The 14,271-nt window shown below is 37.9% G+C and overlaps 1 protein-coding gene across 2 annotated transcripts in view; it reads right to left on the bottom strand.

The window, feature by feature from the left end:
• Positions 1–14,271, bottom strand: part of cdh7a (cadherin 7a) — a 134,913-nt gene that overhangs the window by 7,621 nt on the left and 113,021 nt on the right. For both annotated transcript variants that reach the window (XM_017406800.3, XM_025003884.2), the window contains 2 exons: positions 10,026–10,143; positions 6,101–6,349 (listed from right to left, as the gene is read on the bottom strand). In XM_017406800.3, coding sequence (XP_017262289.1) covers positions 6,101–6,349; positions 10,026–10,143 — 367 coding nt within the window. The remainder of the gene's footprint in view (positions 1–6,100; positions 6,350–10,025; positions 10,144–14,271) is intronic.

Raw genomic sequence — 14,271 nt, 5'->3', positions numbered from 1 at the left:
TCACCTGCATCCACACCTTCAATTACCCCTCTCAACGTATTTTGCTTTTTTTTTTTTAGGACAAAAATGTTTAAAATCAAATGGTGAAATAGAACAACCAACTTACCCCATTCAGCATATAAAAATCAACTGCATTTTACCATTAAGGAAATGGTTTGTTTAGCTAGTAGAGCGACAACAAGTCTTACATTTGGACTATTGGAGGAAAGTTTGGTTGATCTAATCAACAGTGAAGGTTTTAATCCCCCGACTGCCTCCCATCCACACATTCAGCTTTGTTTGCTGTAAAGTTAAAGTGGTTAAAATCAAACTTTCTGAAAGAGCTATGATTTAACCTGAATTATGTCTTGCAACAAGAAGAGCAAAAAACAATACACTTGGAAACGAGTGAGCAAAAAAACAAAGGTGTCTGGTCACATGAAGGTGTCCTGACAGATAATACTCTCGTCGGGGGACGTCATTGTCTGCTGCAGCAAATGGACAATACAATGAATTGCAAGAGACAATCACAATCAGCTCACATATAACCAATGTTTTACTGGATTTAAGTTGTTCTTTAGCTGTGGTTCCGGAAGCTTCCTGCAGGATTCAGATAGCTTCTTGATGTCTGTGTCGGTATCCTTCACACTGTTGACAGAACATCTGCTCAGGGGCCGAGACTATCAACCAGGATTAGTGGCTTAGGGTTTTTTTCTTTCCCACCAAATAGGTTTCAGTGCTAAACCAAAGCCAGAGCTCACTTAGCACCAGCTCTTTAAATTTCCACCAATGTAAGCTCCGGCTCTAGCACCAAATAAACAATGTGAGCTCAGCACCAACTCTTTGCTGGGCCAGAACAAAGAACTGCTTTTGTGAGGAGCTGAGGGCGGGCTCATGGAGACCAACAACCAATCAAAATGCTGTGAGAGAAATGTTTAAAATGATCAGTTGGTTTCAGTTTTACTTTTAGAATAAAACTTTCTCATGAATCGACTTTTACCACATTTAAAATATAACAAAATTCTAAATTGTAAATTTGGACAAAATATTGACATACTAAATATACTCAGTGTATTGCTTGTCTTTCCACATAAGATGTAGTGAACACTGAGTATGAATTTTAATTTAAGTGTTTTAGCTGCCTGCATCTAATTCCCAGGAGTTTAGTTTCTCTCATACTCTCCTAATAGCCCACTCAACAGACAGCACAGCCCCCACCATTTCAAAAAAGCTTAGCTGCATGTATAGTGTTCAAATATCTGGACAGAGGAATGAGAACATGACAAAAGAGTGTAGAGTGAATTATAGGCATTTAGAAACTGTAATTTAACAGATTAACAACTTTGTTCTGATTTAGAAACAAATAGCACTGAATTCATCATCTAGCAGGGATTTGAATTTTCCTAGAAAGACAACGACAAAATGTGGTCATCTTCAAAACTACCATCAGTTGTAGCTGTAACCTGAATTTAGTTATTTACAGAAAATGTTTTTCAGTGCTTAGCAAAGACTGTTTGAAACCCTTCATTTCCAGAAATCAACTCACAGCAATGAAATTGTAAAATGAACCTGCTGCAAACCAAATGACTGCCTTGACTGTTTGTCTAATCAGTTTCAAGCTACACTTTCCATGACTTGTATGACCTATTAGAACATGACTGGAAACAGCACATTTTGAAAACCACCTTGAAAGTAAAGGAAATCTTGAAGGTGTTATGCTCTTAGTACTCACCAAACAGGTTTTTCTTGCTATTTTTCACGTCCCTGACAACACACTTACATTCACCCATCTTGGCATAACATTCTCAGACCATGTCAGGATGCAGCTAAGCGCTTGAAGATCATTCTGCACAACCATCACAAGTATCACATCTGCACGAGATTTCCATGACCTTATCACGATCACAGTACCGTACCCGAGGTATGAGGCCAGCGAACCCAGTCTTTCTTCAAGTTCTCAACAACTAAGCCATGCTGATGTAGGCAGGCCCTAAATCATGGATGCACTGCCAGGACACTTGCCCAAGCTTCACCCAGAACCTCAAGAGACTGCTACCATTATGATAAACCACCACAACCGTGTTCAAAACCATATTACACCTGATAGAGCCCCATCACATTCTGTTAGGTGCAGAGGGGAGCCCATTACCTTCTTATTGCATGCCTGAAGACCTCACCAAGACCCTATAAATACTATCTGCTTTCTGGCTGGTCATGATTCAGTTTGAAAGGGGCCTTAGACACTTGATTCAAAATACGATGTACTAGGTCACAATATTTTATTTGGTTTTTACAGAAAAAGCAAGATTAACTTTGTATAATTCAGTGAGTAAAAAAGTTGCAAAAATGCACAGGATATGTTGAACCTTTTTCATTGTACAGCTCAAAGATTTGGAATTTGTGTTTATATACTACTTTTTTTAAACTTTTTTGTTTTTGCTCTGTGCATCATTCAGCAAGCTTTAACACTTCTTTTTGCTTTCAACCTTTTTTTTGTGAAACAATGGTAAATCTGCCATTAACTGCATTGTAAATGCAAAGTAAAGACTAATTTTAATTTCCTTTGCAACAGGAAAGGGCTGCAATAAGAAAAATTTCTTCACACTTTAAACACACAAATGTCTGTGACTGCTATAAAGACAAATACAGGGGACTTACACAAGGGACATACAAACAGACCGAGAAATATGAAATGAGCCTGTTAAGTAACTGAGTTTCAGATAGAAATAACTGCCTAGAGATTTGGAGTGCTGCGTAATGTCCTAATTGGGTCTCTGGAGGACTGAGCCATACCTGACCTGTACAGGGGGGAAAAAGGCGCCAGATCTTAACGAGATAATGATTGTCTCAGTAGTTTAGATGTATCTTCCAAAGTGGATGTATCATTAAAAAAAGGGAAGGGTTTAAATGACATTTTTCAAAAGCACTGTTGTGTTCAGGCATTTTCAGGGCTATTAATGCAAGAAGCACAAGCTCAGTAATTAAATCTAAAAATATCAAGCCATGATTGATGAGCACTCAGCTTATGAGCATGTAGAGTTAATGTAAATGCAGCTCTGAGTGGTTTATGGCCTGGCAGGTGAAAACAGCCCATTTTCGATCATCTGTTACCACAGAAGCTCTCAGATACCTAATGAATACTAAGACACATAGAGGTGTCACGTTTAGAGGAAACTGTCCACATGCAATATACATCGTAGTTATTAGACTCTTGACGACAGATTACTCGACTCACTGCAGCTGCTGGGAGTTAGTGTTCCCTCCACCTGGTGAGAAAGTGAGGTATTGATTGAGGAAAAAAAGGGAAGGGAGAGAAAAAAAACGCTGATTTGGGAGAGACAGAATCTGAGAATGACAGTGGTAAGGCTCGGTGAGACTCGATTGTCATCACCAACAACACAATCACGCGCCATTACGGCCTCAATTGCTACCTACAGATTGAAAAAGGTCCTGATGGAAGACTATCAACGAAGATAAGAATAAAAGATTGGGCAGAGTGGGCTCACCCGGGCTGCTAATAAAAGGGAAGGAGGAAGTCCCTTTCAGTGGGGGGCAAATATGCACAAAGAGGGAACAGACAAAAAAGGGAAAGATGCTGATCTGGTTGAGCAAAACAGACAGACGGGAGCAGAGAAACATGCACAGTCGAATTCACATAAGCACTGAGATGAGGCATCTTGCAGGAGCATTAATCTGGAGGCCATTAGTTGTAAGCCTGTGGCCTGAGGACATGCCGTAGTACAGAGCCAGCTTTCTTTTGGGGTTATGCTGCTACATACTCCCCTGTTGCTCTTTTGAAGTTATCATTTACCACAAAAAGGTGTTCTCTGTCACAACAAAAAGGAAAGGAAAAGTACCAGGAGATCAAAATCTAAAGCAAAGTCTGACCCTTCCAGAGATCTCATCTCAGTTACTGTATGTGCCTTTTTAGATTTTCCTCCGCTTTGAATGAAGATCAGCTAAGCGTTAAAGTGTGACTCTGCTCTGATGGTATTGCTTTGTCTGTGGGTTTTATGAGCAGTGATGCTGCCTGGAGGTGACAGTTCTGCGCTGCATCATCTGTGCGGGGATGTTAATGAATGCTCATTTAGCAAGTGTCTTTATGAACATCTTAACATATGGCGTTACACAAAAACAGAAGCAGAGAGTCCTTGCAGTCAGTACAGTACTTACCTCTATGACCTCTTTTGAATTATTATAAAGCAGAAGAGTGGGAAAAAAATGCCTCCAGTGTGTATTAGAGGAAAGTCGTCACGAGAGTCCTTTTAGAAAATGAATTACTGCCTCAAATGCTGACAAGAAAAATCTGTCGCACCAGTGAGAAAATATAATTAACAGTCACTGGAAGATTTAAAAAGTCTAAGACCCCCATATTGATTTTTGTGTTTGATTTACTGCATGTAAAATAGCCTGTTCCCACCTTAGGACAAATGAAATTTCTCAAAATCTAGATCAGTACATACTGATGCTTGAGTCAATGTGAGTCAAGATTTGATGAGCTTGTTGGAAGAACTCACAGGATGAGTTGACAGGTTCAACCAAACACTCAGGCAAACTAACAATACTCAGAAACACCAGAGAAAACCCAGAACACCAGCTCTAGATAATAGATCACGTTGGCAAGATTTCATTGGTGTTTTACTTGTAAACATCCGAGCGGCTATTCAGAGCTGGCTGACCGAGGTGACATGTATTTACCAGATTGGGAAATATGAGGGGAAGATATCTCCCCCCAGGTTTGACCTGTGTGTAAACTTTTTTTTTTTTTTTTGGCAAACCTCCTCAACTGCCTGAAGAGAAGTCAGAAAGAGTTGTAAACTCGGAGGCGCACTTTGATTGGAAGCTCAGGACTGGAAATCTACATTACCTCCACTTAAATCTGAACTTCATTCTGAACTGCAGAGGCTGTTATTTTAAACGTATTCCCACTGCAACTCAACAGACAAATGGAGCTAAGCGTGTGAGGTGTAAGTTCAGCCGGACTGCTAGAAAGCACTGCTGTGCTAATATAGAGCGTATAAGCTGTCAATGCACTGCCTACTCTTTAGATTTGCTAAGGGACTGAATTTTTATGGGAGCACAGAGGGTGAGAGGAAGGATTTATATCTTCTTGTTGCTGGGAGTGGTTTTTAAGTTCATTTTTACTTATTTTTTAACAAAATATTTTTCTCCCTTTTTGCTGGATTAGTGTAGAACATAATATAAAAAATAATTTAAATGTTTTTTGGATAACTTCCTGTAAAAACTGATATAATAGACCTTAACACAGTGTCACATCAGAAATTAGCATCATTTAATTTTTTTTGCATGTATTTTCCTAATTATAATTACTAATGTGTTTTAGGGATGCTGCTGATGTTAAGTTCCTGTTTTCTCAAGGTCGTTGCTGGTTAAGATTCATTCATTCTGCTGACGCTCAATGCTCTAGTATTGATTTCTCACTCTTTTTTCTTTTAACTGGCTAAAGATTCTCCCAAAAATAACTAGAGCTCATATTGTTTTTGACACGGCTCACCATATCCTCTCAATCATTAACCTTTTCAGCTCAACAAAGTTTAATGGTGATACAATCAGGACAAAGCAAGACAGACTTGAAAAAGAATAAGTTAAAAACAGCCTAATTGATGGGGTTTTTAAAGCACAAAGCAACAATGAACATGCACAAAGTAAGTTGTTACCTTCTTTAAATCTTTGCCAAGTTTACGTAGACCTAAAACAAGGTTTATCAAAATCCCCACTTTGCATAATGCTTGAAAAAATTGTTGTTGTTTTTCTTTTAAATAATCACAGCTTGCATGTCAGTGAGGGGTGCAAGCACTTCAAAAAAAGTGGCTTTTGCAAGAAACTCATGTTCTACACACACTTAACGTACATGTATCAATGCATGATGTTTCCCTGGATAGTTTTTACCGTGCCCTTTATCTTGTATTTATCTCTTCCAGTCAAGTAAAAAAAAACAAAAAACCCTAACACAAAAACAGTCAGTTCAGCAAACAATTCACCTTAACCTTTTTCGGTAAGCTAGTCTACTCTGACCTCTGTTCTGATCTCTACAGCTGCATCGCAAACAAACAGTTGTAACAGACTTACATTTCTCACACTGAGGTCATATAGCTCTTACCCAGAAGTGTGATGATGCAGCCCAGAATAGCCAGGAGGGCGCCAGTGCTCAGACCAGTCGCTGTGTAGGCCACCTCTCCACATGAAAATTCCACGCCATCGGAGTCACACTCACACACGCGCACTGAGAGTGTGTTTGTGCTGCTGAGGGGAGGACTTCCATTGTCCGTAATCAACACGGGCAGTCGATACCCAGACTGTTCGCGTCTCCTAAAGCCATCTCTCTTTGTCAATATGGACGCTGTGTTGTCTGTGAAAACAGAATAGTCAGATTGCATTAATCAAACATATATAGCCAGCAGGAAGTTTAGCTGTGTAATAAAACCTTTGCTTCACTTGTACATTTTAAAAAGATTTTACAGTCTTAAAAACATAAATGCTTACAGATGGTGCCATTATTACAGTTTATTATAGGACACACGGTGGTGTCTCTCTTTTGTCATGACCACCTGTTGAATAATAACAGCTTTGCTTTGATGGTAAGAAAAAGAAGACATTTTAGTGTATGAGAGTGAGGAAAACAATGAACTATTACAGCAACTTAAAAAAACACATTATATGACAGCTGTATCAATAGATTCTAATGTGCTCTCATAATGAACAGGCAGTACTTTAATGTAGATTCGCCTTGAAAGTTTTTGCCTTTGGTCTGGGGAGGGTGGCATGCACAGATTGCTTTCAGAAGTCAAATAAAAAAAGGGAAAATTAGCGAGCAGAGGGGACTTTCTGAGAATGTTCCTTCTAAATGTACCATTAAAAATGTTACGATGGATGACAGTAGAGGAAAACCGCTGGTAACTGTGGAATAGGTGGGTAAAGATCTAACTTGTTAAGCAGAATTAAATATGAAAAAACATGTTTAGGTCAAGGACACATCCCTCTTAGAATAAATTGGGTAAGAACCAAAGTGGTATGTCATTCAGGGATTTTCCAATTTGTTCCACATTGTTGCTGTAACAGTTTCCGCTCATCTACCAAATCGTTTCATAAAATTTTGGAAACTTTCCCTCTTTCAGGCATATATGCAAACATTTGAGTGGTCAGACTTTGGACATTCTGCTTGGGTTTGTTGTTAGTTTTTAGTGTTTAAAGTCCAGCACACTGAATGAGGAAGACCTCTGCTAAGGAAGAGTTTTTTTCTGCTTTTTACTGGAAAATCCTATGGAGTCCTATGAAGAGTAGATAAATTGCATTCAGGCTGGTTTCAACAATTTCTATTCATCTTTGACAGGAAGGAAAAACTTCTGGTAAGATTACTCAGATTAGTTAAATCCTCCTAAACCCGTTTGGGGGCCTGATTTCCAGTAGAAAATCTACTTTGTGATTTTTGTTTATTTTATTCCTATAAAAGAACCAAATTGAAGGAAAAAAAACCCCCACAACGTTTCATTCAAATACTGGAAGGAAACTTGCATAAGAATTCATTGCAAAATCATCTTTTCCAGTATACCTTTCTAGGGCTCCAAATACTGCATCATGTGTGTGTTATATTATCACTGGCTATAAAGACTATATCAGTATAACCAATATATCAATGGTTTGATGATTTGACACCCAAATATTTTTTATAAAGAAACATCAATCTTCAACCATTAAAACATCACCTGAATCTTTCTCAAATGCCTGTACCTCACAGAGAGGCGTCTGTTGGTGACAAATTGTGAACGGCATTTCTGATAGATTTTCCAAAACATATCAAAACGTTCACAAGGGTTCTCCGTTTCTGTGCAGGTGACACAAGGCCTTGCCCCCGCGTCCAAGGAACTTTAAACAGGCTTAAAAAATAGCCCAATGACTTTTATCTCCACATACTTACAAAATTGATGCCAGTGGCAGAAATTCACCTTGAACCTGGCTGGACTGCTGCATGGATGTTTCATTTTATTAGAAGCTATGTACATTCAAAAAGGTGCAACAAGTATCAAATTAGTGTGGTTACAAGGGAAAATTTGTGTATTTTCTTGCAATTTTGTGTACCCATGTAGTCGCCAACAGTCCCAGCCCATTGAGATAGAGGCTTAACCTCACCCATATTGCCGGTACTATTTCTAGATTTGCTGCTGTTGCAGCTGGTCATGCATAGTTGAAATCTGGAATTTGAACTCAGTGACAGGGCTATAGGTATTTACAGATCAGAAATGCAAACTGACAAATGAAAAGTGTGGTTAAACCCCCTGTGCAACAGCTCATTTAATCTCAAAAGGACCAAAGCAATGCAGGATTTTACTCACATTGATAAGAAAACCATTAATCCTGATCAAAAATGCACCAAAACTGCAGTCAACCTGACAGAATCTGGTAGACATGAGCTGAAACATCATGAGTCGTCAATTAAGCACTTGCGGTTCAAATAAATGCCACCATTATTATAGTACTCTCATAAGAACAAGTGTATACTTAGACAAGCTAATACTTCTTTTTATAAACCTCAAACACTTATAAAGAGATGTGATTCTTCCTCTGTCCTACATTTCCCTGTACAGTGATAAAAGTTCTTTTTGACTATTTGGGCAATACACAGCTTGAAGACTAAAATTTTCTGAACACTGAACACTGAAATGCTGCAATAATTAATAGAGCCAAGGCTAATTATTTCAAATAATCACACGTTTGTGCCTGAGTATCAGAGGTCAAAGTGGACCTCATTGGGGGAGTAGGAAAATCGTCACAAAGAGGTAAAAAACCTCTTACTGTACAGAGTTTCAGTTTGTCAAGACTACATGTGCCCACATATGCAATGTAAACACTACCTGCCTTCAACAAGCTATCAAAAACTCTTCAATCAGCATTTGTGTTAATATGCTGAGAGGTTACTGCAAACATCCAGACCAATGAGTAACGTGTGCGCACTCATGCGGACTACCTTGAGAAACGTGTTGCACCTTGAGAAAGGTAACATGACAGCCTCAACCAATCTCCCACACACATATGGGCAACACAACACAGGGCATCACCTCAGAGAGTCTATCAGCTCTGCACAGGTTTCTTTTTTTTTCAAAGCAGTGGGGATTTGTAGTGGTACGTAATGATGAAGTCAAGCACAATTTCTCAGGAGTCTTTAAAGCACTATAGAAAATGAAAATTAAGTTTGCTGCCCACTTTTTGTGTAGGTGGTTAAGAGATTATGACAGTACAAAAGCAGTTTTCAACTTGTGCATTACGGGTAAAGACATTTTGAACGCAAACTATATTGTATCACAAAGTGGGCTGTGTCAGATATGCTGCAAAAACATGTACGGGGTGTATGTTACAAGTTAATTGGAGAGTGGATTGTGACCTGATATGGAGAGCTCAAATGAGCAACGAGCAGAGAGTCAATTGCCTGATTCAAAGAAGGTAAGCAGCAAACAAACAATACCTATCTTACCCAACACATTTTACAGTTTCTGAAATATTCTGTCAATTTTTTTTTCCCAGGAAGGATTTGATTTAACAGCAGCAAGGAAAAAGGTCTGACATTTGAAGCTTTTAATGAAAGCTTGTGCATTTCTTATATACTTATATTGTTTGACAAAACTTCCGTTCTAACTTTAAATCAAAACACTTACAGCTAGCTATTTCTTTAGCAAAAATATGTAAGTTATGATCTTCTTTTACATCAAACTTTCAGCCTTTCACAGCATTGTTCTTAGTAATTATAAACATCAATACTGTGGAACAAACGTCAGTAAATGATAGAAATTCCGAGAAGAGATCTTCAACTGTCTTTAAAAACCATTTCCTTTGTCTTTCCAAACCTGTGTAAATGTGGAAATCTATTTATTTTACATTGTTAGTTCAAATTTTTCAAAGTGAGGTTCTGTGAAAAGGTTAGACATAGGTAATGGATTCTTTTTATGGTTTTCTCAACTTATAGATTTCTGGCTGTCACTAAAACAATGTAACCTGAGAGGTACATGAAAGAATAACACTAAAGGTTGTCACACCTTTGTTGTCCCGCAGCGTGAAGTTGAGGTTGCCAGCAACAGGTGCATCCAGGGCAAAATAAAAGCGATGGCCGCTCAGAGGTTCGTCTTTATCCACCGCACTGATCATTTGAATCACCTAAGGATGAGAAGAACAACAACAACAAAAAAACAACATTTAAAATCAGTGGGTTTGCTGCTCTTTATCTGGTCCCACAAGCTTATCAGGTGTTCACCGAAACTGCACATTGTTTTATACTGTAAGTCCATGTGGCTCTTATTCTCCTACACATGGCATCTCTTCAATGAACACATTGTCAACAAACTTTTGTACGTTCATTTCTCTTTTCTCTATCATCAATGTACTCACCTGAAGGCATAAAATGTGTTTTAATAGTCAAACAAAAGTGGAAGTGAATTAATGAAAACTGGCTCAATACTGACTAATGGAAAAGCTTTGTTTGATATTTGGCTTTGGATTTGAGTCATTTATTTCCTCAAGTACAGTAAGTGCTTATTTGGCAAGAGTTCGGCAGCCTTTCAGGAATGAAGTGTGTGCTTTTAGAAAGTGTTTTTAAGAAACCAAATAATTGTACAGAGATCATGGTTTCTCAGACCACAACACATTAAAAAAAACCCATCAAACTGTTGGAGGCCAATAACACACCTTTGCCTTTCATGATGCAACACAAAGAAACAAAATACAAAAGGATTGGGTTTTCTTATTGATAACTGACCACTCATTTTTCAAATCATGAGGTATTATCAAACATTTAAAATGTTCTTTTTGGTAAAAATCAATTTCTACAAGTATGAATTACAGTACTTATGACCTGTCCATGGTGTCCCCCGCCTCTTACATAGGCACTGCTGGAGATAGGGACCAGATCCCCGTGATCCGAAAAGGAGAAATGGGTAAAGAAAATGTATGTATGTATGTATGGATAAAATACAGTAAAACCAAACAGGCCTTTTACCTATGCTGTATTTTTAAATATTTCATAGTAAATATGTGAGTGAAACCACACCATGTATAGCAGACTAAATATTTCCTATGAAGATTGAAAGCTTGGGCTTTTTATGGATGTCTATAAAGACTGACTTGTCTTTGGAACAGGCTGCAAGTGGCAGTAAGAAGCTGCAGAGTCTGGCTCTTAAGTGAAGACACTTCAACATAATGCTGGAAAGTGAGTCAAAGTGATGTGTTACGTGAAGTGCTGTGCAAAGCGCTGTTCAACCTGAGAATTTTGGGAAATGTTCTCACCTTTTACTGCATGTCAGCGGAAGCAGTAAAAATGATTCAGTCATTTTGAACTCGGTGCAACATTTTAAGTGAGAGTTAAAATCTCTAAATGTGTTTCGCCAAAGGCCCATTGATTTATTTGCATCTTGACACTAAGAGCGGATGAGAATTAAATAAGAGAAAGTATTTTTCTTCATTTTAAGCAACGCTGACGTTTGATTGCTATCCATCCACTACTACTGACAAGAGTACTATGCTTTCAGTTCTAAATTCACTTTATAAATACCTGTAATTAATGAGGATTGATTTAAAAGTTATTTATAAAGTCAGTGTTGCTGTTCTTTGTTTCTTTAAGTGACTTTCTTGTCAAATATGCAGCAAAACCATTTATTTGTGTTTAGCCATGTGCTGGTTTTTGGTTTTAAAGTTTGCCAAGGTGTATAAAAGTTATGGTTTCTAAACCACAAAAAATTAGTGTTATACCATTTCTAAGATTCAAAATGTTTTTAATGACATGTCAGACACAGTGCAATGTTTTCTTCAGTTGTTTCTACCATAGAATATCACTCCCCTCCCCCACAGGTTGCTGCAAGTTGAAAATTTTTCCAGTTGGGAAAAAAACATGACACTGCATGACATGGTGCTGTGTTTGCACCTCCAGTCTACTCACATATACAAACTGAGATTTTTAAAACCTCTTTCCAAAGTGGTGCTCTTTGAAAACAAACTCTGCTTTTAGTGTTTTTGTGAAACACTAAGAGATACAATGAAAAACGCAGCAGCATATTTTGCAAAAACCCACTATGACTTTGTCCGTCATTCAGATCCTTTTGCCATATAACTTTGATTATGTGCTGAAATAATTAAAAACTGTGTAATTTGTAAACACTATCAAGGAAAAAATTAAGAGCTATGGAAGATTCTTTTAAGAAGCTAAGACTGTTCTCTTTTAGTATTTTGATACGTTGTTAAATTAGACATAAGAATATAGTCTTTTAAAACATCCTGGTGACTATCTGTTTAGCTTGCAGTGTTGATTTTAAGGAAGTAATGCTGTCAACATACTCTTCTTATGTGTATTTTGTATTCTAAATCATATATATTTACAAAATCATTAATTGTCTTTATGTTTGGGCTGTGGTAGCTCGGTGGTGGTCATGTTATCCTGAGACTGCAGGTTCAAACCCAAGTTGTGGCAGGAAGGGCCTCTGGCGTTAAACAATTGCCAAACCTTTCATGGGAGTTTGCATGCTCTGGTGAGCCCTGCACAAGGGAGCAGCTGAAAGAAAAATGTATGATGTATATATATCTTGTATTTAAAATATAAGCTGTATTATTGTAATATTGTATATTATTTTAGGTGCTGTATTATTGTAGCAGCATTTTTATTTTTAAATAAAATCAATTATCATCTGACACATTTCTTTTCATTTTATTTTTTCATATTCATGCAGGGATGCATTGAAATCGTGGTATTTTTGCTCAAGGTTTTCATAACATCAGAATCTCATACTAGTCCATGCCTCTTTGTGTCTGTAATTAGAGAAAGAAAGACAAACCAAAATAACCACAGCAGCAATGCTTACTTTCAGGGGGGAAATTAGAGGAGCTTTCCACTCTATTTAGAAGATACAATCAAAAAGTGTGTTCCCGGTGTCTGGTAATCCCAATATCATGAATATAGACACAATCCCTTGATTCTAATATCTCAGGCACCATCAAACCTGCTGGCCTTGAGCACTCCATAAAAAATAAATACAATGTCAGGTCAGTCCGCTGCATGTAGTGACACTAATGCTGTCCAAAATAAATGCGTACGCTATGCGGCCCAGCACGTCTACATCATTATTAAAAATGAAAATGACTCACGATAAGGACTTCTTTTGCTCGAGGCGATGCAAGACAAGCATTCATATCTGTGAGTTAAACAAGTGCATTTTGTTTGTTTTGCCCCACTTTTTCCGGCGTCTGAACAAAAAACTGAAGAGTATTACTCTCTTTATTATATAACAGTGCTGACAACTATAAATCCAGCAGGAAACATAACCAAATAAACCAATTTATTTACACCCACCAGCATGTATGCAATGATTATTTTATTCTTACAAACACAATTTCTAAAAATCAACTTATCTTCTTTCAGCAGAAAAAAGCTTTAATTTCAGCAAGTAGCTGCAGAGAGGAAAAAAAGGGAAAATTTCTCTCAGAACATGCTGTACATGAGAGGCACATCACACACCGAGATGCCATATGGACGACAAGTGATAGCCACCGGGACAGCCATCAAAGTGGGTGTTACTGCAGCAGTGTCCTTGTAAATTTAGATCAAGCTTCCTGAATCTTTAGAAACTCAACCCTGTGACAACGTGCACCCATGGATGGCATCCAAAAGATTCTGAGAAGCATTTCACACTAAATTATCACATCTACCAGCCCAAACAGCTCTTTGTCTAATATCAGGACAAAAAAACAAAAGTAAAAAAAAAACAAAAAAAAAAAACTAGAAGGGCGAGGAAGAAGAAAAAAGTCAATGATCCATCAGTGCTGAGACATGGATTATCAGTTGTCAGCTGTGATTAAATGCTGCTGGCTGCAAGCTGTCAGGTATTAAGTGTTTGTGTAGGTGGCAAACGACATCCTGCCAATTATTAAAACTGGCAGGCGGGGCGAAAACTCATGAATATCTTACTTGATTTCTTAGCAAAAATTGAAATTCTTGGTCGTATACTTCTTTTTTTTCAAGATCAGTTCTGCAGAGCAAGGGAAATTTATAAAGGGGTGCAGAAATATGAAAAAAAATAAAAATATAAATAAATAAAAATAAGGTTATCATCTGCAGCTCAACAACATCTGAAATCTCTGTATAAACAGACAGAAGTGATGTTTGTGTCAGCATCAGATCAGTGCCAGGCAGACGCAACAATTGAGCACCCAAACATGCAGCATATGCACGCTCGGCTGCATATCGCGAAAGCTGCCATTGATCCTGGGATAATAACTCACATGCCCCGCACTCTGTTATGG

The sequence above is a fragment of the Kryptolebias marmoratus genome, linkage group LG21 (genome assembly GCF_001649575.2).
Source record: "Kryptolebias marmoratus isolate JLee-2015 linkage group LG21, ASM164957v2, whole genome shotgun sequence".
In the NCBI taxonomy this organism is placed as follows: Eukaryota; Metazoa; Chordata; class Actinopteri; order Cyprinodontiformes; family Rivulidae; genus Kryptolebias; species Kryptolebias marmoratus.
The sequence above is the reverse complement of the archived record's forward strand: the minus strand, read 5'-3'. Positions and strand labels throughout refer to the sequence as shown.